Source organism: Syngnathoides biaculeatus, chromosome 10, assembly GCF_019802595.1.
Source record: "Syngnathoides biaculeatus isolate LvHL_M chromosome 10, ASM1980259v1, whole genome shotgun sequence".
NCBI classification, from domain to species: domain Eukaryota; kingdom Metazoa; phylum Chordata; class Actinopteri; order Syngnathiformes; family Syngnathidae; genus Syngnathoides; species Syngnathoides biaculeatus.
This window is the reverse complement of record NC_084649.1, coordinates 15,950,500-15,973,982: the sequence shown is the minus strand read 5'-3', so window position 1 is coordinate 15,973,982 and position 23,483 is coordinate 15,950,500. Positions and strand designations below refer to the sequence as shown.

The window sequence follows — 23,483 nt, the reverse complement described above, 5'->3', positions numbered from 1 at the left end:
AGGCTCGGACTCGCCCCCTGGAATCCAACGCATGATTAGCATTGACGTCACCGAATGACTACCAAATCGGAATTGAATTGTTACTACTTGTACGATTTCAAAAATTATAGTCCAACAAATGTGTGGCGACCAGTCCAAGGTGGACCCCGCCTCTAGCCCAGAGTCATCGGGTTGGCCTCCATCTAGCCTTATTCGGAATCCGACACTTGCTCGAGACGGGCCACGCCCAGCTGCAACATGATTAGCTTCGCCGATATAACGAGATGACCGCTCCAAATGCATATGACATTTGTACAAAATAAAAACAAAATACATTTGTTATGGTTTGGGGCTATCTTGGGGTTAGCATTCGCATGGGTTTTGGTTAGTGGGATTCATATTAACGCAGCCGCACTTTAGTCACATCATAATTTTTCCATCTGGAAGCAGTAGGCGGTGCTTGGGATACAGCAGCCAATGATATTGCGGCGGTGCATATCCTGCGGCCAGGAATATTGGGGCAGGGGTACCGCCTAGAACACGTGGTTCTAATATCGCCTCCAGCTCACCAGGGATGGAGAATTAAAATAAGACGTTAGATAGAATGATAATGACAATAATAATAATCGTTTAAAAAAAATGCTGGGCCGTAAAAGGAAAGGAAGGTCAAAGCTACTTGAACAAAAGCCCTTGTCTGCGACGATCACAAGGGGCTTTTTGATGACCGGGAAGGCCGCATTGAGCAGAAAAGGCCGGAAAGATGTCCATAAATTTCCACAGAATTTATGACTCTGGTTCAACTAATTAGCTCCGAAGCCATTCTCATGACGGACACTATGTTGGTGAAATGACATCAGACGGGACCCTGAGGGAGCAGCGACCCTAACTTCACCTCTGATGGATTTTACACCCCCACCACCACCTCCCTCGACCCCTCCTCCCAAGCCAACTCTATCCCCCCGTGCTTCTTAACCTCCGGTATTCATCCCTTTTTCATCTTTCCAAATAAACCTGCCACCTGCCTTCCTCCCCACCGACTGGTTTTGAGCAGTGCGTTCGCGGTTCACGGCGAGGGGTGGGGGTGGGGGGTGCGGGGTTGCATGCGGTCATGCGGCTCATCTTACTAGACGCGACGTTGCAAAACCGCAGCGCAGCTGACTTCTGATCTGTTTTTGTGTTTTGATATTTTTAAAAATAAAATTCCAGTCCTCGACATCCCTTTGGCTCACCAAAATGTCTGCGTGTCGCTTGGTACAATCAAATTGCTTGTGTGAATTTATATAAGAGGCCACAGGCGAGACATTTTGGAAGCCGTTTTAGGAAACATAAAACAACTCTTCATTTGTTGCAAAACAAAAAAGCAACGCTAACTCTGATTGATCTTTTACATCTTTTATTTCCTATTCATGCTCACTGAATGGAATTTTTTCAGGGCATTTTCTTGTTTTCATTTAAAAACAAAAAAAAGTTACTAAAATGTATATATTTTTTTTAAATCAAACTCCATTTAAAAAGCAGATCTAATATTTGTTGTCCAAAAATGTCCCATATTTAGTATTTGTCAAATGCATCATGATTTAAAATAAAATGAAAAAAAATACATATAAAATGTATAAAATTCATGTAAAAATTTTAGATTATTTCATTTTTCATTGTATGATTCTTTCTTAAAATGTGAAATACAAAATGTCCTAGATTTGTTTTCATTCAATCGTGCCTTATTTTCAACTTAGAAAACATTTTCTTTAGTTGGATGCCGCCTTAAAAAAATCTTTAAAATATAAGATTTTTTAAAAATGCTGGTTATATTGTTTTTCATTGCATGTTTTTTTCACAATAAAAAAGGGAACAGCAATCTTTTCTGAAATTTAACTGAGCATTTTTTAATCCAAAACATTTTATTTAAATCCAGGATGTTTTTCTCGTTGCGTGATGCTTTTGACTTTGAACAGATTACATGTTTTTTCATGGTGGTTTGATTTAAAAAAAAAAAAAAAGAAAAACTCACATATTTGTTTTGGCACTTTTAATTTTTTTAAAAATATATTTAAAGTTATACTTTATACTTTACTTTTAGTAGCCCGCATCCATCCGACCATTTGCTCCACTGCTTGTCTCCATTATAAAAAAAAACAAAATAGGAATATGTAATCATTTTTGTTTTCATTGCATGGTGCTTTAACCTCACGCAAGCTTTTGTTTTCAAAACTGTTTCACGGAACTAAAACGTGGTCAGGGTCTCGGCCCGAGCATCATTAAGGGGCTTAGCTTTGCCCCTGGCGGTGAACAATGGGACGTGCCCATGTGTCCCTGCGGCCCGTCCAACTCCTAGACTGAGAAGTCTCGACACTCCCCGGGGGATAAGATGGACCTGTTGTGCCTGGGCCTCTTCTAAGAGGTGTGATCCAGTACCTGCTGTTGCCACTGATACTTTCTGTGTGTGTGTGCGTGCGTGTGTGTGTTTGGAGCTGTTACTGTTTGGGTTGCTGCGAGGTTATCCGGTGACATTTTAATCGTCTTTGGGCCTCCTTTGCCATGACATTAGAATTAATCTGCCGGATTAAAATCTCAGCCAGTCAGACAGTGATGTCGCTGTCTTGCTGTGTGGAGCGGAGTGTGTTTTGTTTTTGTTTGGGGGAGGGGGGGAGGCAGTGGGGGCTTACACGCACCAACCAATGTTTTGCAGTCTACAAAACAGACAGATGAGAGGAGGAGAATTGCGGTTTTTGAGGGCAGAGAGTGAGAAACCACCATCTTGTTCCGCTCCTCTTTTATAAGGGGGGGGGGGCAACGATTCCCTCGTAAAACACACACATTACCCATTTGTGACTCAGTTGGAATGGGTCGTTCTTCATCTTGCATCATAGGTCAAAATGTGTGTTATGGCAGAAAAAAATATTTCCATACATTGTGGTCAAACATCGCTATTTTATTTCAATTTTTTTGTTAACTATGCAAACACAAACACACCATTCAATTAATATCTTCAGTTACTCTGTACTATAAAGACTGGAACAAAAGAATCTATACAGTTAGCGTATTATATCACTGACAAGTTTCGATATGCTCAAGTCAAAAATCAAGACTTTTGTTTAAAAACCAAACTGTTTTAGGGTAATACACAGATATCGATTTGTGATACATTTAATGGATTACATTATCGCTGATCGATAGTAAGGCACCACATTATTGAGAAACCATATATTGGTCTTAATATAGCCATTGTTACTATTTTTTTTTTTATTTTTAGGGCAAAGTATTGAGATTATACAGTATTTATTTTAGCGGTCAAACAATAATAATGGAGTTCAGCCTGCAAAAATGAGCAATTACGATTGCACTGCGGCGAACGCGAGGGTCGAGGTCGGTGAGCTGAACACGAGCTGCGCACCGCCGGCCGAGCACCAGATGAGGGTCAGTATAATGCCAAGGGATTAAGCTCGCATAGCCAAGATGGCGTTGGCACTGGTGTGGCGCAGAGATCAAGTTCTGTGGAGGCACGCACATGCACACACGGACACGTATGGAGCGCAAGTCTGGAAATAAAAGAATCAGAGGAAGCGCCGCGGTGCTCGCTCCAGCGGATTTGCAATTTGCGCGGCTCTGCACGGAAAGCAGAAGAAGTAATAATGAAATAAGTAATAATAAGAGGAGGTCAGATCTTTCTCTCTCTAACCTTCACCCCCTGCAGCCTCCTGCTTAACATCACAGCTGCTTCTGCATTGCAATCGTGCTAAATGTGAAAAGAAGCAGAAAAGCAAGAGGGTGCGCGTGCGCGCGTGTTTTAGTTAAAGCTCATAAATAATTCTCTAAGTTATCGCCCCTCGTAATTCAATTGCATCACTGTATGGGTTTGTCTGAAAGAAACCAGAGTGTGCTTTAAAAGATCATGAAAATAAACAAATTGATTGAGAGGAAAATAAAACATGAAAATAACAATTAATATTAGTATAGTCACCACTGAGAACTAGTGGACTTTTATTAATATTATTATTATCTTCGTGGCGGCATGGTGCCGCACCTGGAAAGCGTTGGCCTCACAGTTCTGAGGACCCGGGTTCAATCCCGCCCCCACCTGTGTGGAGTTAGGGTTAGGGTTCTTGCCGTGCCTGCGTGGGTTTTCTCCGGGCATTCCGGTTTCCTCCCACATCCCAAAAACATGCAACGTTAATTGGACAAATAAAATTGCCTGTAGGTGAGATAGTGAGTGCGGCTGTTTGTCTCCATGTGCCCTGCGATTGGCTTACAACCTGTTCAGGGTGTACCCCGCCTCCTGTCCGTTGACAGCTGAGATAGCCTCCAGCATTCCCCGCGACCCTTGTGAGGATAAGCGGCTCAGAAAATAGATGGATGGATATTATTTTAGTACAGTGAAGTTTTATGGGTACCGCCCAATGACTGCTGTTGAGAGTGTAGTGCAATAGCGGTCTAATTGCATATCTCCATCTAATCTATCAATATTTCATGCAAGATAACATTCACCTGTATTGAAATGCAGATGTACTGGCACCCAATCTTAAAAGAAGGACTTATATGTCAAAATTGGAATTAAACCTCAATTTATCCCTGTATTCATTTGATCTAACCCTTTCTGTGCTCATTTATGTCCCCAAATTTTGACCAAAATTACATCAGCCCACTCGAGGTCTGCGTTAGCTCAATTGTCCATAAATTGTTGTTCCATTTTGAATAAACTGGGCATGTGAGGTCTCTGCCAGAATACATTAAAAGAGATGGATCGTTTTCTTAAAAAAAAAAAAAAATTATCTTTCGATCAATGTAATAATATTACATGAAATCAATCATTTTCCTCGTCAAAAACAGTCCCTTTTAGGCGATTAGATGGGATTGACAGGTCCCCGCTGGGGTTTACTGTCAATCTGGATGAGAGCCACAACAATATTCATTAGCATAATATGGATACTGTCAACACAGTCATTGGAAGCTCTCAAAAGACGAGCTGCTGTCACGTAAGCTTCCTAAAACTTTGTACTAATAAACATATTGTTAAATGAATACCTACTCCGACCATACCGGTCAAAACCAAGCTGGTAAAAGCAGAAAATGGTTCTTGAATTGGATACAAATTACACACGTGCTTTCCAACCTTTATTGAGCCAAGCCACCGATTTTACATGAGCGAAACATCACACAGCACCGAAAAAAAATATCGCATCACGTACATAAAGTATAATGTACGTTGCAGTAAAGATGGTCTTTATACCCTCTATCTGAAATCTGGGCTTGTTAACCACGAAGCTATTCTGTTGTATGAATGGTAACAGTTAAACAGGTTAATTGTCGCATCTGCCATCTAGTGGACCTGTTGTGCCTGTAACACCCTCAATTTGCAGGGGAGTGGGACGGAGCCCTGTCAGAAAACAACAAAAATTTGCAAGCAAAGGACGGTTACCCGCCATAGGGCTTCATAATTGCCTAAAGATGCCACAAGATGACGGCAAAGGGCTCCCTCAATTCACTTCGACATAGTTCTTCAGGACCTAGCAAGTTTACCATAGATTATTTGGAACAAATTAATAATAATTTTCAAACCAATTTGGTGAAATTGGAGAATTTCCCACAGCACCGAGGTCGGGCAGTTCCCGCATTTGACTGTGCAGGTGTTCCTAATCAAGTGTCCTCCACAAATCGTGCCTCTCTCTGGCGAATTTGCCACCACGCATCTATTAATACTCGCCAAACGTTTTGTCCTCCAAAAATAACTTTGACCAACACGCCGGCGCTAATAACGTCCCAATTGCGGACATATCGGTTACCGGCCGCCTTGGTTCAGGGCTCGCCGCTTCTGTTGAAATGACTTACGAGCTCCAAATGCGGTGAGGTCATGCGTCATGACACGGGACGCCTCCGTCAACAGGCAGGTGAGCACGTCCCGTTGTTATGGTCGCCGTGTTTGGACCTCAATCGGAATGTCTCGCTTTTGATTCGGCGCGCAGAAGGGTCGTTAATCGTCCGGGCCAAATAACACTACACGCTTTTTTATTATGACAACAAAGAAAGGAGAAGAGGTTTGATTATATTATGATCGCCCGTGAACCAGGACGCTTCCAGGGCACTTGGTTGAGTTTTAATGAGATCCAATACAAGAGCCATTACTATAAATATGCTCACATTTGACACTGTCGGAGAGCTACTCGATTGAAGTGTTTATTCTAGTGAGTTTTGTGTTTTCCGCAGCTACTGACTGCGACAAAATGTTTAGTTCAATAGTGGTCTAAGTTCAAACGAGTCCAATCTATGAATATTTTTTGAAAGATGAAGACATTTACCCATACTAAAGCAAAGCAAAGCAAATTTATACGTATAGCACACTTCATACACGAGGTAACTCAATGTGCTTGATTAAAGGCATTTGAAAAGAAAGAGATATAACATTTAAAATGGGATAAAAACAATAAAAATGACAAAATATTTTTAAAAAAGACGCACACAGTGCAACTAATATGATCAAAAACTGGATATATTCTAAAAAGCATGGGAAAAAAAAAGAAGAGTTTTCAACCTGGATTTAAAAACATTGACACTTGGGGCTAACCTCACCTCTGTTGGCAACTTCTTCCATTTGTGTGCAGCGTATTATAATAGCTAAATGCTGCTTCACCCTGTTTGCTTTGGACTCTGCGCTCCACTATTTGACCTGAGTCAGCCGATCTCAGAGCTCAACTGGGTTCGTATTCCGTAAGCATTTCTTTTCTGTATTCAAGACCTAAATCATATAGTGATTTATCGACCAGTAGCAGAACTTTAAAATCTATTCTAAAGCTGACTGGAAGCCAGTGCAAGGACTTTAGGGTTGGAGTTATATGCTCGGACCGCTTTGTTTTGGTCAGAACGCGAGCACCATTATTCTGAATGAGCTGCAGCTGTTTAATACTATTTTGGGGGAGTCCAGTCAGAAGACCATTACAATAGTCAAGTCTACTTGAGCATGGATGAGCTTTTCCTGCTCTGTTTGACACATACAAGACTTCACTCTGGATATGTTTTTCAGATGGTAGAAAGCAGTTTTTGTGATTGATCTGATATGATTGTTGAAAGTCAGGTCGGAATCAATCAGAACACCAAGGTTTCAGACTTGGTCTTTGGTTTTTAAAGATAGAGAGTCCAAGTGTTTACTAACAATAATTCTCTTTTCTTTATTGCCAAAAACAATTGTCTCGGTTTTGTTGTGATTTAGTTGAAGAAAATTTTGGCTCATACAGTTATTTATCTGATTTAGACATACTAACATTACATAGACAAACTAACGTGCAGATGCACTGGTACCCCAGTTAAAAATAAAAGGTCTGCGTGCTATAATGGGCTGCCCACTCTATGTCAAAATTGGAAGTAATCCTCGTGACGATAAGCTCCCTCTCAATTCATTCCTGCGAGATAAAAATGACAAAAATGGAATTAGCCATTCCAAAGTCAACCTGCTTCTCCCCTCCAAATTCAACTGGGATAGATTCCACCTCTGTATGCATGTCAGGATTACTGACGACTAAATTGAGCTACTAAGAACTCGAGTGGGCTAAGGCCATTTTTGTCATTCGCAGGAGAGTATTACGGTTGCCAATACAGGTTTAATCGAATGATGGTCTAAGTCCAAACACGCGTCAAATGGGACTGAATGCAAAAATAGATGGCCTCCCTACGCCAAAACTGGAACTAAACATTGATTAAACCAGTATTCACCTGTCAGCCTAATAACATAGTTGCCAAAGTCATTTTTGAAAGTTTTCAGAAAACAAATTGACCTGGATGATTGACAAGCTAAAGTGCACTGACTTAAAGATAGGTAATTTTTTTTAGCATGCACATTTTTTTTTATTTTTATTGATAATGTAACAGGGCGGCACGGTGGATCAGCTGGTAAACTGTCAGCCTCACAGTTCTGTGGTCCCGGGTTCGATCCCGGCTCTGACTGTGTGGAGTTTGCATGATCTACCCGTGCCTGCCTGGGTCTCCTCCGGGTGCTCCGGTTTCCTCCCACATCCCAAAAACATGCAACATTAATTGGACACTCTAAATTGCCCCAAGGTGTGATTGTGAGTGTGGCTGTTTGTCTCCATGTGCCCTGCGATTGGCTGGCAACCAGTTCAGGGTGTACCCTGCCTCCTGCCCGTTGACAGCTGGGATAGGCTCCAGCACTTCCCGCGACCCTCGTGAGGATAAGCGGCAAAAGAAAATGGATGGATGGATGGATGGATGGATGGATGGATGGATGGATGGATGGATGGATGGATGGATGGATGGATGGAATGTGACAGTAAGTTAAATAGGACTTGGGCAATTATGCTAGAAGAAAAACAAGATTCATTTCTGCACTGAAAAGTGACAAAAATGGAGTTAGCCCCCCTGGTCAATTGAGTGGCTAAATGGTCCATAGGTGGTTTGTCTATATGTGCCCTGCGATTGGGTGCTGAACAGTCCAAGGCGGTGTGAGTCGCTCTCACCCAAAGTCAGATGCGACAGAACACACGTGACCGGAATGATGTTTTCGAAAATTATTGAATGGACAACAAACGTAAAATATTTCCTGATTTTGTTTCCTGTGATTTGGATGGTTACAGCTATACTGGAATAAAGTCCGACGCTCGGATGGAGACATGTGGGCTGTTAAGCGGTTGCGTCGCATGTCGCGCCTTTTTTAGGGCCGGCGTTTCCTCTCGACTCGGCATCTCATCCAGTCTCGAGCCCAAAGGCAATTAGGACAATCCAATAAGCTTGGCTGTAATGCCGACCTCATGTCAAGCCCCTGAGGCTCTCCCCCCACCCCACCCCCCGTATGTGTGCGTCAGGGCTGTCATGGCCGGGTGCAGCTACATAAACACCATGACCCTAAAAGTAGAAGCGCTAGGGAATAAGCTTAAGAGAGGGGAAATTAAAGCAGAACGCTGGGATGGAGTTTCACGGACATTTTGGTTAGACACCCCAGACCATCCTCCAACTGTTGCAAGGTGACCACAGCGGACTTTATATAACGCAAAGTCCTACAAGTGATAGCGAGGACGCATCCGGCAAACCGCGGGGGGGATCCGATGACGACGAGCGGACCTTCCCAAACAGGGATGCCGTTTCCTGAATGAGCCGTGCCAGTTGGCGTGTCCTTGAGGGGAGACAGTGTCTCCCCCCCCCCCCCCGCCCCCCCCAATCAAGTGCACGTGGAGTTGGGGGATTACGCCGGTGGGGTTAGTGGAGGGAAGGAAGCCGTCATCCGAAACTGTTGTGTCTTCTCGGTTGTTAAAGCAGAAGCCGGGGCGACGGTACGGCGCGAGAGTCGTCGCCCCAGGAAGTTCAGCTGGGGGAGACTATTTCCGTCTCGACGGATAAGATCCGACTGATGTTGGGCTCCTGAGATAACTTTCTTTACTTTGGTTGTTTGTTTGTTTGTTTGCTTGTTTTACGCGCCGCAACAGTTGCTGGGTGAGTCCTCCTGTCATTGCTATGACGTGTAAAAGTAATGAGGACAAAGGCATTTCCTTGCAAGGACATATTTTGAGAGGTTTTATACATCCATCCATTTTCTTTGCCGCTTATCCTCACGAGGATCTTGGGGAGTGCTGGAGCCTATCCCAGCTGTCTACAGGCAGGAGGCGGGGTACACCCTGGACTGGTCGCCAGCCAATCACAGGGCACATAGAGATAAACAGCCACAATCACAATCACGTCGAGGGGCGATTTAGAGTGTCCAATTAATGTTGCATGTTTTTGGGATGTGGGAGGAAACTGGAATGTAAGAAAACGGGTTTTAAATATGTACACAGTATATACTTCATATATTTATTTGTTTGTTTTACTTTCGCTCTGGGAATTATCACTGTTAATATCACTTGACCACCAGCAGCTTTGCAACATTCTGACCAGTCAATCAAAAAGAAAAAAAAATTGCTATGACTACTACTATTAAAAATAATAATAATAACAGTGAATGCGGAAAAATATATTTATGTGACAAAGCACTTTACTTAAAAGTCATGATAGTTGAAAAAATACATCACGTGTACGGTTTGTGTCCAGGGCTGAACAGTATCGTTTTTAAGTTCAAGATGTAAAAGAAATTCAGCGAAAATAAATAAATGAGAAACGCAAATTACTACATTGTTTAATCATAAAAATTAAGATTTTTTTTGTAGCTGTAAATTCATTATGTATACATATATATGTATGTAAGGTGAGACTTACCCATGTTCATGTCGAGGAAGCGATGTCAGGAGATCCAGCTAAAGAGCCATTAAGGGCTACAAAGGTCCTGCAAGACAAGACAATCAGAAACTGTCTTTAGACTTTGTTGGTCAAAAAAATTAGCAAGCTCAAAAAGAAAAAAAAAAGTTCTACGTGGTCATACATGATGGATAATCTGTGCAGAAAGGAGAACACTGAACAAGCTTCTGTCTGTTATGGACAATCTACAGCATGCACTGGACACCACCATCTCCATACAGGGGAGCGCCTTCACAGATTGATTGATCGACTTATTTATCATTTTTTAAAAAAGTGTTTTCAAACAATTTCACATAAAACTGGAAAAAGTTGACATTTCTCGTGACGCTAGCGATTCTAGCGATGCTACGTCCACGGTCGAGAAGCTTCGCGCTATCTTTGGCAATGCTCCACTTGGCAAAATATGAACAAAAAGATGATTCCTCAACTATGCCGGCGAATCAATACGTTTGTGACGTGAGGCCCACCCCTGGAATCGCAGAGCGGCTCTAATTAAAAAATAAAGCATGTCTGCTCTGGCCCGGGCGGCTATTAGAGTCTTGTTTAGCCTGCAGATTTGCTTTGAAAGGCCGCTTCATTAAAGCACCTCAAAGCCATATCATACAATGGTCAGTTGAAAAGGCCAAAGCTTGAATGGAGTCCTAAAGACGTGAAGGGGTGGGGGGGAGGTTGGACTTGGCCTTCAAGTAAACATTCCTGCAGCTCACTGTTTCCTCTGTGTTCCCGCTCCCTCGGCCCACCTCCCTCCCACTCCGGTTCCCACAGGGGACTCGCTCACTCGGCCACAGGAAGTCTGAGGAGGCAGGCGGGCTGCGAAGTCTCCGGCGCGATACGGCGCTGAGCAAAGGAGGGTTTTGGTTTGGTGTTTGCAGGCCGCGCTGTTTTCCTCCGTTGCCGTAGTTGGCGCTGTGCTTCCCCTTCAGTCTCTGAGGTTTTGCCCTTTATTTCCCCAACCAAAAATATTTCAACAAGCCAGACGGTGGAAAACTATATCATGGGGTGCAGTAATTGGGACATTGTTAATCGTAAGACATCGAAGGACACCATTTTTGCTTATGGGATGGGGGTGGCCCAAAAATAAAAAATTTGAAGTTAGTATTCTCTTCCTGGTTCATGACGGGTGATGAAAGATGACAGGGCTTTCCCATTTTTTTATTCTGGCGTTAAGATACAATTTTCCATTGTGACTGAAACAGCAAAAAGAGCAAATAGATGTGGCGGAAAAACCCATAAATTGCTGTATTTTTCTTTGTCCTTCCATTTTCATGTTAGCGCGCTACTTCCTGGTTTACAGAGGATGATGAACGACGATTGTACCATTTTTGATTCTGAAGTGGGAGAAGCAGTTCCATTGTTATTAAAATGGAAAAATAGAGAAATTCAAACGGCAAAAGCAGCATAAAATACAATACAAAATTGCTGCATTTGTTCTTATACATAGATATAATACTGCTTGTCTTCACTAGTATTATCTAGGGCCTACCAATTATTCATTCATCCATCCATTTTCTTAGCCGCTTATCCTCACGAGGATCATGGGAGTGCTGGAGCCTATCCCAGCTGTCAACGGGCAGGAGGCGGGGTACACCCTGAACTGGTTGCTAGCCAATCGCAGGGCACATTGAGACAAACAGCCGCACTCACAATCACACCTAGGGGCAATTTAGTGTCCAATTAATGTTGCATGTTTTTGGGATACGGGAGGAAACTGGAGTGCCCGGAGAAAACCCATACAGGCACGGGGAGAACATGCCAACTCCACACAGGCGGGGCCGGGATCGAACCCGGGTCCTCAGAACTGTGAGGCCAACGCTTTACCGACTGATGCACTGTGCTGCCACTACCAATTATGATTTTCGGCAAAAAAAGAAAATGGGATAAAATAACCATCCATTTCTATATCATCTGTCGTTATTAGTACACAGAGCGAGCCAATCAATGTTGAGATTTGGCAAGTCACTTGTCATCTGTCAACTGCAGTGCGCACGAGGACAAAATTCCAGTCGCACTTATACACAAGTTAGAGTCTTCAATGAACCTAACATTTTTGGAATTTGCCAGAAAGCCAAGTATCCTGAGAAATCACAGGGTGAACATGCAATCTGATATTCAAACCCAGAACGCGATAACTCGATGGCAGACATGCCAGCCACCAGCATAGCTAGCCAGAGAACCAATAGACTTCCATAGAGAACCTTTTAGAACCAATGCTAGCCAGGTGTCTGGCCACCATTGCTGTATTTATTGATTTCTTTTAGGCTGGCATGCCACTTTCTGGTTCGGAAGAGATTAGATCAGACAATGGAAGCAAACCATTTTTTTGTTTTGTTAGCTGACATGCTACTTCCTGGTTGTTGTTGTTGGGGGGAGGGGGCGGTGTTGGTCATTTAACCACCGGGACATGCAGCACAAGACATGTTATGACTCCCGGGCCAAGCTATGTCTTTGAAGCCCGTGAGGTCAGCGTCGCATTTAGCCATGCGGGTCCCTAGTGGTGTCTGGGGAGTGTCTGCTTTCGGGCCTCTTGTTATGTCTGGGGAAACCTTCCCGCGGACGCAAAAAAAAAAAAAAAATGTCACAGTAGAAATTGCCACCGTCATCCTTTGTCGTAGCACGTAATGAAACACTAAAACTTTACAAACCCTCGAGTTGGGGGGGAAGGTGAGAGGACCGTTACGGAGGGCGTGCAGTCTGGGTTCAAAAATGAACTCGTACAAGACAAGACAAACAGTGTGTGAGCGCTTGCGTGTGTGTGTGTACTGTACCGTGTATGTGTAAAGTGGTGACTGGTTAAACAGGTCGAGGAGACGTGTCAGACAGACAGAAGGGGAGTGTCCAGACAAACGTCTTGTGCAACGCTCCAAGTAGAGCATGAATAGGCAGAATGACAATGCCAACTGTTTTAAAAATGCAGCCCGATTGGATTTTATACAACAAACCGGCTAATAGTTCGTAGGTTCAATCTCAGCTCAAGCCTTCCTGTGCCGAGTTTGTAAGTTGTCCTCGGTACGTGCTTGGTTTTCTCCACTTACTCTGGCTTCCTCCCGCATTTCAAAAACATGCATGTTAGGGTCACGCTATCGTCTCCACGTGTGTGAGTGTGAATGGTTGCTTGACATGTCTTGTATGCGCCCAGTGAGCGACTGACGGGCAATCCGGGGCGGACGCGGGTCCTCTCTGCCAAAATCAAATCGGATAGGCTCCACTTTTACACCAAGCCCAATGAGGACAAATTAAATAGAAAACGGATTGATGGATGGCTGCGTTTTAAGTCAGCCAAACCCGATTATTTGGAGACAATTTGTGACCCTGCGCCCTTTTGAAAAATAGGTCACAGCTTCAACAACATAGAAGGACAAGACAACAGTTTTGGCCCATGTCGAGATGACAAAAACTGTTCCATAAACACTAAATCTGAACACATACAATATCGTTGCAAAGTTGTGCTCTGTGCACCAAACTCCCAAAGAGTACAACTAAATCCATAGTACCCGTCCTGGTTTCCTCAGGTGGGATCCGATTGCTAGAATTTTTCCACCCCTTAAAATGTGAACTTGCACGCGGACTGTTGGGACTTGCCTGCCTTATGGCAAATCTCCGTGAGGTGCGGCCAATGATAACTGAAGGTGCTGATACTTTTGAAGGTTCAGATAAGGTTAGTGTCAAAGTAGTGGTTTGGCCCCCAGGAAGTGACTATTAAGTCACTGTGATGTGCTTTGAAAAGAGTAGAAAATGTAGGTGTGTGGATCTGTTGGTCTGGACTGCAGCCACCACGGCTTTCACCCCTCCCAGTCGAGGCGCCGTCAGACCACACGAAGTCTTCAACATGGAGTCACGGGCCCATTAAACTAATTGCCCTTAAACGCTTGTGCAGCTCAGCCAAAAAAAAAAAAGAGAGAATGCAACGTTACACGCAGCTGCAGAAAGGGATGTTCGAACGCCGCAGTGACGTGTGGGGACGGCAGATGTTGCGATACGGAGAACTTCCTTAGCCTGCAGGTCCGCACTTGTCACACGAGAGGATGTGTTTACCTTGGCGGAACGTGGAGGCCCGCACAGGCCTGCTGCTCGCTTACTCACTCCCATGACGTTCCGCCTCCAGCTCATGTCAAGCGTTTCCATCACCTAAACCAGCGGCCCCCAACTCGTTTCACCCCACGGACCAGTTCCTACTCATGCCGTAATTTGACGGCCGTCATAGAATCATATCATAAAGTAGTCGCAGCCCAGCGCATGTTTCTCTTCAATGAGTTGGTGAACGTTTAGAGGTAACACGGATTTTTTTTCGTATATATACTGTATATATACAGTGAAGGAAATAAGTATTTGAACACCCTGCTATATTGCAAGTTCTCCCACTTAGAAATCACGGAGGGGTCGGAAATTTTCATCGTAGGTCCATGTCCACCGTGAGAGAGATCATCTAAAAGGAAAAATCCAGAAATCACAATGTATGATTTTTTTCATGATTTATTTGTTTGATACAGCTGCAAATAAATATCTGAACACCTGAGAAAACCAATGTTAATATTTGGTACAGTAGCCTTTGTTTGCAATTACAGAGGTCAAACGTTTCCTATAGTTGTTCACCAGGTTTGCACACACTGCAGGAGGGATTTTGGCCCACTTCTCAACACAGTTCTTCTCTAGATTAGACAGGTTTCTGGGCTGTCGCTGAGAAACACGGAGTTTCAGCTCCCTCCAAAGATTTTCTATTGGGTTTAGGTCTGGAGACTGGCTAGGCCACGCCAGAACCTTGATATGCATCTTACGGAGCCACTCCTTGGTTTTCCTGGCTATGTGCTTCGGGTCATTGTTATGTTGAAAGAGGCAGCCACGACCCATCTTCAATGCTGTAACTGAGGGAAAGAGGTTGTTCCCAAAAGTCTCACAATATATGGCCGTGGTCATCCTCTCCCATGTGCAGAAAAAAAACCCCAAAGCAAGATGCTACCACCGCCATGCTTCACAGTAGGGATGGTGTTCTTGGGATGGAACTCATCATTTGCCTTCCTCCAAACACGGTTTGTGGCATTATGACCAAGAAGTTCCATTTTGGTCTCATTTGAACACAAAACTGTCTCCCATGACTCCTCTGTATCATCCAAATGGTCATTGGCAAACTTAAGACGGTCCTCGACGTGCGCTGGTTTAAGCAGGGGAACCTTCCGTGCCATGCGCGATTTCAAACCATGACGTCTTAGTGTATTACCAACAGTCACCTTGGAAACGGTGGTCCCAGCTCTTTTCAGGTCATTGACCAAGTTCTGTCGTGTAGTCCTGGGCTGATTCCTCACCTTTCTAAGGATCATTGAGACCCCATGAGGTGATATCTTGCAAGGGGCTCCACTCCGAATGAGATTGCCCGTCATGTTTAACTTCCATTTTCTAATGATTGCTCCAACATGCCACAAGCTGAGCTAGTTTTGTCTAAATTAAGCTCCTTAACTCACACCATAACACCAAGATGCTACCAGATGGCACCAAAGCAATAATGTTGCACAGACCAAAAACACTGAATAGGCAAAAAAAAAAAAAAAAAAAAAAACCTCAGCAAAGAACAGAGGATCTCAGTGTCTCTGTGCTCCCCAGTACCAAATGCCCCACGGACCTCTGCCAGCCCGCAACCCTGCGGTTCGGAAATACTTAATGGGGGAAGAGCGTGCCTGATCCTGCTCATGTTCCCGTTCCTGTGCGCCAATGCAAATGGGAGACAAACCTCATTTAGCATTAAGTGAGAAGCTCTGCTCGCCATGAATCACGTCTCACAGCTTTCACACACAAAGCTCTGCGAGATTTGCTTGGTTGGTGCGAGTGTCGACGTGCATATGTGTGCGTGGGTGCATGTGTAGGAGCGTGTGTGTGTGTGTGTGTGTGTGTGTGTGTGTGTGTGTGTGGTGTGTGTGTGTGTGTGTGTGTGTGTGTGTCTGGTACAGTGCGCTCAAGGGTGGGAGGTGTTAAGTCAGGTCTGGCACATCATACCTGAGCTAGCGATGATGCACGTGGCCTCATGCTTTTCATTTTAGTCATTTTATTCCTGAGGTATAACGGGCCACTTTTTGCCGTTTCACGTTATTGTAGATTTTTCAATGATACATATCTCACTTTAGATCACAGACTTTTCACTATATCGCAGAACGGTGCGCTGAACCTAAACTCATTCAGACAAATGTTACTCCGGTAGCGAGATTTGTGAGTAGGAAAGGAAAAGGTAGAAAATGTCCAAAGTTTGGGATTATCTCAAAATAAAGTGCAACGTGTGTACTAGCACACTGAACACAGTCGCTCAAAATGTACAGGTCTCGTCAGTCATGCCCGCAGATATAAAGTTGCAGGTGTGATTAGGGATGGAATCTCAAGATCTTAAAATAACTTACTAGAGTAACATAATATAGCTGTTAATTAAAAATAAAATAAAGAAATACATAACTAAAATAGAAAACACAAATTTCAAACTCAGAAATGATCATTTCCAATTTCAACTGATATGAGTCAAACATGATATAAAACGGCATTTAAAATTTTTCATCAATAAAAATTCTTGATCTGACAAACTATCTGAAAAAAGTTAAATGCACTGGCCTGTCAAGGAATAAACACGAACGGCCTATGACTGAAACCATGAAAATCATATTTACACATGAAATGTATGAACTAGTTTTGGAATCAGAAATCAAGGGTAATGGGTTTTTCCAACTATTGTTGCATCGCCGCGACTGCCGTAAATAGGAGGCTGGCTTGCTAGAACGCGCCTTGTGTTCGTGCGCTTGATGTATTGGCCACACTTTAATCAAGCGACAAGGTGGATGATAGTCGAACGACTTTTTTTGGGGGGGAGGCACCCCATTACACGATCAACCAAAACTGCCTCGCGATCGACGCATTGAGCACCCCTAATCTAACTGAATTCCCTCTGACACGCCTCATTATGTTGCTGACTTTCGACGTAAATGCGCTCGCAGTACGTGAAGCAGCTCGGAACATGCGCTTTTGGTGTCACTTCCGTACATACTCGGTACAGTTAACTTGCATTTCCTGTTTCTGGGTGAATACTGATTGTTTTGGAGCAGGCTTGTTTTGTTAACAACGTTTATGAAATAAACATGTAAATTAGGACATCAAGCGTACACAAAATAAGCGACGTCTTTCAATATCTATTATTTCTGCTCGTGACAAATTTTACCCGGATGATTTTTCGTGCTCGACTGTGCAGATTTGCGAGTGGGATGGCGCAAACGCGCTCGTAAAATGTGAGTGACTTCTGAATGTATACCGTGAAGTGAACATTGCTAGCTAAGTTAATCGTGCGTACCACCGCTAGTTAGAATAAAAAGTTTTTAATTTATGTCAATGTTAACGTACGTGTCGGTCTCGGTACGCCGCTTCTCTCTCACCCAAAGCCGGCTGGGATAGGCTCCAGCTAACCCACGACCTTAATGAGATCAGACGGTCTAAATATGCAGGGATGTTATTCATATCACACGTGCGCTTCTGTTTTCATGTGTGAAAGGATCTCCGCCATTTAACGCCTCCTCCTCACCCCCCCCCCCCCATCCCACGCAGTCGCTGAGCCCCGTCGCAGCCAAGCGGCCGAAACTGGAAAAATTGCAATCTCCGTCAGCTGACAGCGAACGCAAAGCCGAGTGGCTGCAGTCGCTGTCCAAGTCCACGCACAAGGTTGGTAAACAGGCCGCCGAGTGTGACACGTGCGTTTGGCGTTAGATGCAAATTTGAAAGCGATGACGCACGACCTCCTATTATTGGCGATGATCGGCCAATAACAATCACGAGGAATTATTCAATGAATCTTTGAGTGTGTCAGTCACGGCCATTTGAAAACTTGAACGGTTTTGCTTCATCATGACTCACGCTTGCCGTTTTGGTTTCCAGGACCTGAAACAAGTCCAGCTCAAGCAGAGGCCTTCGGCGTTCCGGCCTTGGTCTCCAAAAGCGTCCGAGAAGGAGAAATCGGCAGTTCAGAGTGAGCACGAGAGGTGAGTTGTCAAAAATGATAGCGGAAATGGTTAAAAGCCGGCCGGGGTGGGCGCTCAAGAGCCGGGTCATTCGGAAGTGACAAATTTGAGGAAAGGATTCTTAAAAATTTAAAGGCGTGTGTGGCCATATTTTGCCCACCCATGCTTGAAATGGAACCCGGTTGCCTTTGTAGGTCCAATTTTAAGAGTCAGGAGACTTTGGCACAAGCTCCCGCGGGCCCTCTGGTGCATCCTGACAACAGCCACGCTCATGGCAGGGGGCTTTCAACCATCCAACAAGAGGTGCCCAATGGCGACACGCAAGCTGCAGCACCCCACCCCGGCGATATGGACACGGATGGGGAGATCGACGTGGATGACTGCGATGATCGTGAGTCCATTCTGTCATAGCGACGAAGGCTGAACAAAGTCCATCATTTACCGTTCAAAAGTTGCGTTGAGTACTAGAAAGAAAGCGCACAGGAAGTGGCTCAAGTGATCACTGTGCAATGGCGCCACCAAGTGTTCGGAAGTAGACATTAACAGCGCTATGATGCTGGAAAGATTTTATAATAAAGTGTTGCAAGATTAATTTCTTTAAAAATACTACAAAATCTAACATTGAAAATACTATATTTACTATTAAAAAACACTACATTTACAATGCAAACTGAATGCGAAAATTATTTTTAAAATGAAAAATAATGGAGAATTTGTTATGCAAAATTACAAAATGTATTATTAAAATCACTCATGAGATTATAAGAAATATTACAAAATGTGAAAAATTTCGACAAGATTTTGTTTTACTAAAAATTACATCTTTATGTAATTTATAAACATTATCAATCACCTGAACATGTACAGTACTATAAAATGTAAATTGTTTAAAAAAAAAATTACGAGATTTTTTGTAAAAAAAAAAAAAAGATTACAGATTTATTGTAAAATAGTACTACAAAATGTCTAATAATACTAAATACTACACAAATTATATTTAAAATGTTTCTTCAAAATATATTCTAAAAATACTACATAATTATCCAACCATCCATTTTCTTTTGCCGTTTATCTTCACGAGGGTCGCAGGGGGTGCTGGAGCCTATCCCAGCTGTCAACAGGCAGGAAGCGGGGTACAGCCTGAATTGCTTGCCAGCCAATCGCAGACTACATAATTAATTATTAAATATAATGAGAACATTTGTTGTAAAATTGCACATCCGTAACTGCGAGCATTTCTCCGCAGGTGCGTTGCTGCCCTCCTCCCTCGCTTCACCCCCCTCAGCCTGCAACGGTGGCCCTCAGACGCTGACCCCCCAGACCGCAAGTGCCTCTCCCCCCCGTGAGGCTTCAACCTGGCTCTCAGGGCCTGCCTGCCCCGAGATGGACGCCCTGAGACAGACGCTCTATACCGGTGTGGACACCAAAGAGACTCGAGAGAAACTCCTGCAGGAGGTGGTCAAGATGCGGCTGAAGCAAGAGGAGAAGCTGGCGGCCGCCATACAGGCTAAACGCAACCTTCAGCAGGTAGCCAATCACGTGTGTCTGTGTGGAAAATCAAAATACAATGAAGCAGAAGCGAGACCAGGTCAAATACTTTGAGTGGGCTGAGCCCAAGACCAAATTTTAAAGAGTACCTTTCTGAAATTTGATGAAACCTTTTAGAAATGGAAAAAACAGTTTGGTAGATAACCCAAATTAGGGCAAGCCTCGCCACTGATAATAAAAATAACTATAAGCATAATATATTTATTCAACGCATTATTGACTTATATGGTCATCTTTTCCTTTGAGTTAGAAAAAAACAAGAATATAATATATACAGAATAACTACACAAAAAAGACAAACTCATTGCCATGCAATGATGTCATTACCTTGGATTTAGACCATTTTCACTTGTTTGAAGCTAATTTTATATTGAAATAAGGGGAGTACGTTATTGTACACTCGATATACATATGTGTATACATACAATATGGAGACTTGAATCCTAAAAAGTGTATTTAATATTATTGTAAGCCAAACTAGTGTAATATGGTTTGAACATCAAGACTGCACTCAAGTATAGGAAAATAAAAATCTGCACTTAAGTACTGATTCATCCAAAATATATTCCACATAAATTAAAAAATACTACCCAAACAAATGTTTGGGGGGTGCCTGGGGTACTGTTCACAAGGGTTAAATCCAAGTGTCTTGTACTTAAAAGTCAAATACAACTGAAGTGCACTCAAAAAAATCACAAGCGTAAGATACGAAGGTGAGATATGAAATCACAAGGGATTGGCGCTCGTTTTGGCAGGAGTTGGAGTTCGTGAGAGTGGCGAAGAAAGGCCGCCTACGTGAGGCCGTGGAGGCCAAGAGGAACCTGCGGAAAGAGATCGAGCGCCTCCGAGTGGACTGGGAGAGGAAGACGAGGGAGGCGGAGGAGGCGTGCGGCCGACTCAAGCGAGAACTGGAACACGAGAGGCAGCAGCGGGGCTGCGACAAAGGATGCGAGGCCGAGAGACTCCGCGTCAAGTACGCCGCCCAGGTGAGAGGCTCAGGGGAGGCGACTGTCCTCGGTCAGGGTAGAACGACTCGGAACACTTTATACCTTCTTTGCTCAAATACCGACCTCTGTACTGCGTAGCGCACACTTTTGCTGCAGAAGTGAAAAAGGTTGAACTGGAAAGTGTGTTTTACCTCCGATCCTTTTCGCGACAGATCGACGAGCTGCACTCTCAGCTCCGGCAGGCCGAGGCGGACCGCGAGCAGCTGCGACGGGAGCTGCAGCAGGAACAGGAGGCCCGGCAGAGCCTGGAGACCGCGGTCCGAGACCTGCAGTCCCAGCTGGCGGCGCAGGATACGACGCCGTGCACTGCTCCGTCCTAAAATGGAGATCCCGCCCCCCCAAAAAAGAACAATTGAAAGAGTACTTTTATGGATGTATGATGAATGCAAAGGATGAGGTTTTTAGGAAAAGAAAACTGGATGAGAGCGCATGATGTCCAGGACTCCATCGGTGACTGTTTTTTGCTATAAGCTAATTTGGAGAGAGGCCACATCACACTTACTTGAATATGAAGGGAATAGTCACACAGTCAACATTGGTGCCACAAAAAGTATTGGTACACTCCAAGGTGTCGCTGCAGACCACTGGACCCAAGGGACACCCGTTTACCACTATTCGCTTTTAATATCAGCTTGCTTTTATATATATATATATACTGTAGAGGATGTACTTTTAAAGATAGCCTATATTGCTTGTTTATTTCATAGGCGAGAAAAGCAGCCATATACCGACGTGTACGCATTTAAAGCCGAAGTATTGGACGCTTTTTATATTATATATATATATATATATATATATATATAATATAACTCAGCTTAATATGTTCTTGTACATTCTTATTTTTAAAAAAAAAATATGCTCTCATATCAGCAATTAATGCTCTCCTAAAAGGCACACACACACGCAAAATGAGAATTTTTTTTTTTTTTTTTCGTTTTCTTTGGAATGCGGTACCTCTGTTTTTTGTATTTAGTACTGTAATTATGTTTCTATGGCTCATTTGAAAGCATTTGTTTTTAGGGCTCTTAAATCAACAAATGGCGTTTATATGAACAGCATTTCTACGTATATAAAAAAATGCAAAATGAGCATATATTTTTTTACTTCAGGAAAAACAAAAAAAAAAGAAACAAGGAATTGCACTTTTTGAACAACGTTGCGCCCGCCTGTTACATGATTTAGACAAATTCAAATGAAACACTCATTCACTCAGTATGCTCTGATGTAAATACAACAATATTGTAAATAAGATTTTGTCGCTTGCTCCTGGATTTTTTTTTTTTTTGTTGTGCTCTTACTTGAAACCAAAAAGAGACTATATTTGGATTTTGAAAACAGCTTAGTATCACACAAACAGGGCATTTAACAGACTTTGGACGAAACCCATCAAAATACGTTACCTTTGATTGTTTATTTGAGATAGAGTATTATGAAAGATATATATTGACGCTACTGACCAAAAATCTGAAACAATTAAAATGTCTGTACTTGCCACTCGGATTTAGAGTAGAAATCAGGCCTAGTTTAGACGAGAAACACGTGTATGTCTTACCAACTTCATCATCATGTTACCCTGGCTCAGTATTTGTTGGGTACAGTGTTATATAGCACTCGCAGTTTTCTTACTGTAGCTCTTGTGGTTTTGGTTTGGATATAGGCTTAATTCACTTGTTTTCTTCTTTGTTTTTACCCCCCTTCAGAAAATGTGTATAATACCAATTAAAAATCTAAGTCAAAGAGAAAGTGCTCTCGAGAGTTGTTTTGTCATCTGTGAATGCTGATGTACAATGCAGTCAACCCGTAAAGGCATTTTTGAACTGCAATTAAGCTATCTGACTGAAAAAAAATATATAAATAAATCTTTGGAAGTGAACTCACATCACAAAAAGCAGCAGTTTGCCAAATAGTGAACAATTCTTCTTCTTCTTCAAAAGAAAAAAAGAAGTTTCAACCTGTTTGCTGCCGTTCCCAGTTGAGGTTTACTGTTAAACTAAATTGGGGAAAAAAATGATATTACACGTTCTGTATTCCAAAGACCAACATAGTTTTGGTAGTTTAGCTTAATGCTAAAATTCAATTTAAACAAACAAAACGTCATTGTGTTAGAACTACAAATGAGAATTGCCACCATGCTGTAAGGGTCCAGCTAACTAACATGCTATGTGGAGGCCATATTGGTAAGGGCAACTTTCGTGTCAAAGGCAATGCATGTAGCCTTCTTAAAATGGACGAATAAATTACAACTTGCTCACTTCTCAACACATTTTCGAGAAATTGATTTGTCAACGTCTAAACGTGTTACTGGTACAAAATAATTTATGTACATAAATCAGCAAATGTAGCCAGCTATTTTAGTTATTTTATACTTTAGTTTCAGAGGCTAACGTTTTAGGTTCACCCATGAAAAATGCTTTCCGAGGGAACATATGAACTATATAATGTATTGTTATGAATATGTACATTTATACTGCACATAAAAAAAGAAAAGTTTTTAAATTGAAAGATTTTATTGGAGAGGTAATCAAACATTGTAATAAGAGCCAGATATTTGATAGCACCAATGTTGAAGCAACACATGTCCATTGAATTAAAGCACAAAATATAGCAAAAACTGTTTCACTCTTGGCATACTATATAATCACGTCAATCCTTAAATCAGAAATGGTAATTATTTTGGGGCACGAAGAGCCTGCTGTACTCTTATGTGTTTAATCATTTTCATGAACTGTTCATGGGTTTTATTAGTGGA

At 42.9% G+C, this 23,483-nt stretch overlaps 1 protein-coding gene and 1 long non-coding RNA gene across 3 annotated transcripts in view; one reads left to right on the top strand and one right to left on the bottom strand.

Annotated features, from left to right (window-relative positions):
• LOC133507332 (uncharacterized) overlaps positions 1-11,353 on the bottom strand; it is a 43,743-nt gene extending 32,390 nt beyond the window's left edge. Inside the window, exons 1-3 of one of the 2 annotated variants that reach the window (XR_009796799.1) lie at positions 10,556-11,353; positions 10,331-10,435; positions 10,168-10,234 (exon numbers count right to left, since the gene is read on the bottom strand). This is a non-coding gene — a long non-coding RNA (uncharacterized LOC133507332). Of the gene's footprint in view, positions 1-10,167; positions 10,235-10,330 lie in introns of both variants that reach the window. The other variant, XR_009796798.1, reaches the window with a different exon arrangement.
• The window catches only part of skib (v-ski avian sarcoma viral oncogene homolog b), a 56,291-nt gene extending 33,724 nt beyond the window's left edge, over positions 1-22,567 (top strand). The window contains exons 2-7 of the mRNA XM_061832254.1: positions 17,770-17,883; positions 18,097-18,200; positions 18,374-18,570; positions 19,426-19,706; positions 20,483-20,713; positions 20,887-22,567. Of these exons, the coding sequence (XP_061688238.1) occupies positions 17,770-17,883; positions 18,097-18,200; positions 18,374-18,570; positions 19,426-19,706; positions 20,483-20,713; positions 20,887-21,054 (1,095 nt within the window). The 3' untranslated portion in view covers positions 21,055-22,567. The remainder of the gene's footprint in view (positions 1-17,769; positions 17,884-18,096; positions 18,201-18,373; positions 18,571-19,425; positions 19,707-20,482; positions 20,714-20,886) is intronic.
• The last annotated feature ends 916 nt before the right edge of the window (positions 22,568-23,483 follow it).